We start from the raw sequence: 5,062 nt of genomic DNA on the forward strand, positions 1-5,062 counted from the left end.
TTTTTTGTTAAATTTCAGTGATACTCAAGCATTAAAAATGTATGTGTTTCGGGCCGTTTTTTAATCCATCGGTCCGAATAAAAAGTTTGCGCACCAATAACCACGCCTTGACTCTTATTTGCCAGTTTGCCTTATTTAGTATTCTGAGCTTATTGCTGTTATTATTCAAAAGATTCTGTTTTCTTGCTACTCGAGCACTTTTTCTCTATCGAGGAATTTTTTATCGATTTTCTTGTAAAAGAAAAAAATATTTTCGAAATCCATCAAACGGGTATCCGGACGCGATAAATATGAAACGTCCCGTCGCGATCTAATGTCAGGAATGCAATTTGAATATTTTCGAGCTCTGGAGAAAAGAAAAAAAAAATAAAAATAAAAATAACACGGAAAAGATCTGGGACAACTCACGATATAGCTCGGCTCGTTCTTACGTCACGATAACGCTTCGTGCGGATAACAGCTCTGAATAATTTCTTTCCCGTTGCTGCAGGTTGTTCCTGCAATCGCCGGCCAATCCCGATTTATTGTACATCATATTTTTCTGCCATACCCAGCTTACCGTCACATTGCTGCTGTGCCTGATATTCGGCAGTAAAGTAAGAAATATTATTTATATGCATTTTTACTATGACAATTGCGTTATATCTTTCGCTCCAACGCGCCCGCGCTTTTACTTGAAGATTGATTTTTTACATTCAAATATCTTCTCGATATCCTTAAATTTATTTTAGGTATTAAATAATTTGTGTAAAATTACTACGTTTATTAATCCGCAAAAAGAATGTTTTAAACTGGATTTTAGTATAACATATTTTTTAATGAATTTTTCTTTTTTTTTCGAAAAATTTGCAGGAATCGTAATTTTTGAAATATTTAATTTAATATATCGGTTTATTTAAATAAATCTCTAAAAGGATAATAAAAATATTATTTTGGGGAATATTTTCAACTCCGTTTAAAATAAAAGAGAATAAAATAATATTATAATTATTTTGATTGAATAGATATGCTCTGTAAATTTTTTTTATTATATATAAAGAATTATTCTCTTTATTCGAGATTTGTTGTGATAGAATCGAGATTATCTCGCGGTGTCAGATGAAGCTGACATATACATAAAATTCGATCGGCAACAAGATGCGATTAAATCGCGCGATTTCCATTTCGTTTCCCATTTGCTTCAATCTCCCGCAAGATTACTGCAAGTCCCTCTACTAGCCTGAATAGAAATCCCGATGCTGCGTAAGTTTGATTTTTACATACGTCGCATTTAACGAAGGCTTACGTGGTGTTCCGCGGCGGGGGGAAGGAGGAGACGATCGGAAAACTTTGCGGCGCGACCGGCAAATTCTTGGGCAAAAGCAGTCGTCCGCAGGGCACCAGTAACCAGACCAACTCTATATCGCTTCAGCAGGGTAATTTTGCCGAGGAGAGCGACTCTGCCACGGTAAGCCGAAATCGCCAGACTTACCAATCTCCGGAGAGTAGCCTAAAGCTATGGCGCTTCCTCCTAGCTAAACATTATCTAGTAGATTTAGAGTGCGAATTTTTTTTATTTATTTATTATTATATAGCCAGCTTAATCCCCTTTGCATCGTAAGAGCTAAAAATTGTTAAAGTCTTGAAGTTTTAAAAGAACGAGCAGTGTATATTCTTTTTGAACCTTAAAACTTTAAAACTTTACAGTCTTGTAGTATCTTGGGATCTCATGAATTTCTTTGAGCTATAGAATCTTAAGAAAATAAAAAACATTAAAATCATAAAAATTTTGGGTTAAAATTTTTAAAACCTGAAGAAAGTTCTTAAAGCTTTAGAAATATTGTACATATCTCGGAGGTCTTAGAATCTGATTTCTGGAATTTAAAAATTGTAATTTCTTAGCATCTTAAGTTAGATATAAGGTAAGGGTAAGGGATATTTATTTCCAGGAGGAATTTCGCCGTTTGCTCAACCAGTTAGAAGTCCTGAAGGAGAAGAACATTTTATTAGGAAATCAGGAGTTAGTCAGCAAGCTAGCGGCCATGCTAGACGCTTCAAATCGCATCGAAGCTCAAGTATCCACCATTCAAGCCATTTCGACTAGTATCATCCAGTCGAACGATCTCGATAAATCGACGAAGGAAACTAATCTTGGACAAGCTTGTCAAGGGTCTCAAGAGCAGGATCGGTCAGGTATGGAGAGAAAAATTTACCCGGATCATTTAAAAACCCGCATGTTGAATTTTATGACGAAAAATCAGATTGTGGAACATGTGCTGTAACCGTTTTTCGAGATTAACATGGAAATTTCGTATTAATGGAAATAAAATTCTCGGCAAAAAATTCGAATTGAGGGAAAAACTAATTTATTTTGGAGCTCGAAGCCAACAGTCGAAAATAAAATCAGAAACATTTTTTCGGTTTTGAAATAACAGACGAATAAGAGACGCAGTTTAAGAGAGAGAGATAAAAAAATCAGAAATAAAAAATTCTGTCAGAAAAGTGTATATTTTCAAATTACTACATTTAAAGTTGGAAGTTAAAAAGCGCAAAAGAAAACGCTGGAAAGGAAACTGCTCCTGACGTATTGAAAGGCAAGAGAAAGAGGGACAGCATTTTATGTCGGCTTATTGATCAGTATTATATAATTATATAATAAGAGTTGACTTAAAAGTTAGAGAGAACTTTGAGTTTTTTTGTAATTACGTAAGTATCTAGATATTCCAAGCTTTGCAATGTTGTAAAGAGTATAGGACATGTTTTTATCAGCGGAAAGATAACTTTTATAAAGATATTAAATCCAACTTCATTATATTAAATAATGGCAGAGTCTTTTATATAGCAGAAGTCAAACAAAATTTCCCGACAAAGAGTAAAAGCAGTTTATCGATTGAAACCGAGCAAAAATTTGCTGAGTACAATTTCTCAGATAGCACATAAAATTTTTTAAAAATATGTATAAAATATTTCTAATAATTATTTGAATATTTTATAAATATTTTTGTGATTTTAGATTTAACAGATTATAAAGATTTATCATAAATATCATAAAAATATTTATTAAAAAACATGTGCTGTAACCGTTTTTCGAGATTAACATGGAAATTTCGTATTAATGGAAATAAAATTCTCGGCAAAAAATTCGAATTGAGGGAAAAACTAATTTATTTTGGAGCTCGAAGCCAACAGTCGAAAATAAAATCAGAAACATTTTTTCGGTTTTGAAATAACAGACGAATAAGAGACGCAGTTTAAGAGAGAGAGATAAAAAAATCAGAAATAAAAAATTCTGTCAGAAAAGTGTATATTTTCAAATTACTACATTTAAAGTTGGAAGTTAAAAAGCGCAAAAGAAAACGCTGGAAAGGAAACTGCTCCTGACGTATTGAAAGGCAAGAGAAAGAGGGAAAATAAATGACATTATAAAATAATGTTCTCGAAAATTGCCCAGTTCAATTAGATTTTCTATAGAAATCGGAAATATCCGATCGGGTATATGGGAGTTTTATTTATTTATTCATCTCTCTCTTTTTCTTTCTCTCTCTCTCTCTTCTTCTTCTTTTTCTGCGATCGTTTAGAATGATTTATTAATTTTGCGCTGCATCTCTCGTAGAACCTGTGAGCAGATAATTCTACTTTTGTTTAGGAAACGATTTACAGAATGAGAATCGATGTCGCGCGTGTATTGAAAAAAACGGACTCGGGAGGAAGAACAAGCAGGATCCGTCGAAGGATAATGAGATGTCAGAATCGAAGAAAATCGACGAAGACATCGCCGTGTCGACATCCTCGGAGCATGTCGTCGAGGAGGTCGATAGGGAAGCATGTCACGGGAGGGAAAGTAAAGAGGCTGACTTAAGGGACAAATCCAGGAGTAGATCCGGCCACGCTAGAACACATGCCATAGTTATCAACCTCGACGACAAGAGCAGGTTTTCCGAGGAAGTTACCGTGTAACTCCATGGTTAAGTGAAAAATAAACAGCTAGAACAAACGCAGTTTTTCCGCTGTAATTGATTAAAATTCTTTTCTTCGTTTTCCATCACATGATTTCATCGCGCGAGTGACAGTTATTATGTGTCAATGTGACTGAAAGGTAAGATCGTCAAATTTTCGATCAAATGAAATGATCTCAAATTTTTAATAAAATTAACATGTTCCCGATAAAATTAACTTTCCCGATTTAGAATCAACAATTAATACAGAATTTCTTCTGATAAAATTAATTAAAATATTTTATTTATTATTACGAAGAATTTAATTTTATTTGTGAGAAGAATAAAAATTCTGATTTATTTTAATTCATAAATTCACGCTACAAATAATTGAAATCAATACTTGAAAAGCAGTTCTTTTCGAATTAAAATTGATTAAATGACCTCTTGATTTGAGCGTAATAATTATAGTCATAATTATTTCAAGGAGATATGAATTTTAATTATTGAAAAATATCTGGAGGAGACATTCTTAGAATTAATTAGAATGATTGGTTTTAAATATAAAAAAAAGTTATTTAAGAGAATATGTATATCATTGCGAGAGAACAAAAACATTATCCGTAAGAAAAGCGTGACACATATCGATTTTTCATATCTCGATGATGTCGGGTATTCGTGGAATAATGAAAAATTAATCCATTACATTAATCACGACGTTTGGCATTCTCGAGCAAAACTGATCGCATTCTAGTACGTCATTAATGAACCGTTCATTAACCCTTAGGGAGTAATTTGCCCTTTCCTGCGGCAAATCGATCTCGGGCCACGGGCTTTCCCAAGATCAAAATGTGCTTCGTAAGCATGTTCTGCGGATTACGAATAGCTTGCACCTGTAATTATGTATTAATGTAAAAGCGAATTAAGGAGTAATCGCTCATTAATCCTTTCCAGCTTTCTGATGCCGTGGACGGTATCGTTAAAAATTTTAAATTATACAGGATCGTTTTCAAATTAATTTCGTAAGAGAACGCGTTAAATAATATAAATGTATAAGTAATATTGTGTCATATACAGTTATGTAAATACAAATGCATTATAGAAATCACACGTTATACGATGTTACATTATATATTGTATTATATTTA

General features: G+C 33.2%; 1 protein-coding gene across 1 annotated transcript in view; it reads left to right on the forward strand.

Annotated features, from left to right (window-relative positions):
• The window catches only part of LOC115240265 (probable G-protein coupled receptor 158), a 115,253-nt gene extending 111,280 nt beyond the window's left edge, over positions 1 to 3,973 (forward strand). The window contains exons 10-13 of the mRNA XM_029815322.1: positions 491 to 596; positions 1,280 to 1,447; positions 1,929 to 2,172; positions 3,626 to 3,973. Of these exons, the coding sequence (XP_029671182.1) occupies positions 491 to 596; positions 1,280 to 1,447; positions 1,929 to 2,172; positions 3,626 to 3,936 (829 nt within the window). The 3' untranslated portion in view covers positions 3,937 to 3,973. The remainder of the gene's footprint in view (positions 1 to 490; positions 597 to 1,279; positions 1,448 to 1,928; positions 2,173 to 3,625) is intronic.
• The last annotated feature ends 1,089 nt before the right edge of the window (positions 3,974 to 5,062 follow it).

Source organism: Formica exsecta, unplaced genomic scaffold (genome assembly GCF_003651465.1).
Source record: "Formica exsecta isolate Colony F162 unplaced genomic scaffold, ASM365146v1 scaffold423, whole genome shotgun sequence".
Lineage (NCBI taxonomy): Eukaryota > Metazoa > Arthropoda > Insecta > Hymenoptera > Formicidae > Formica > Formica exsecta.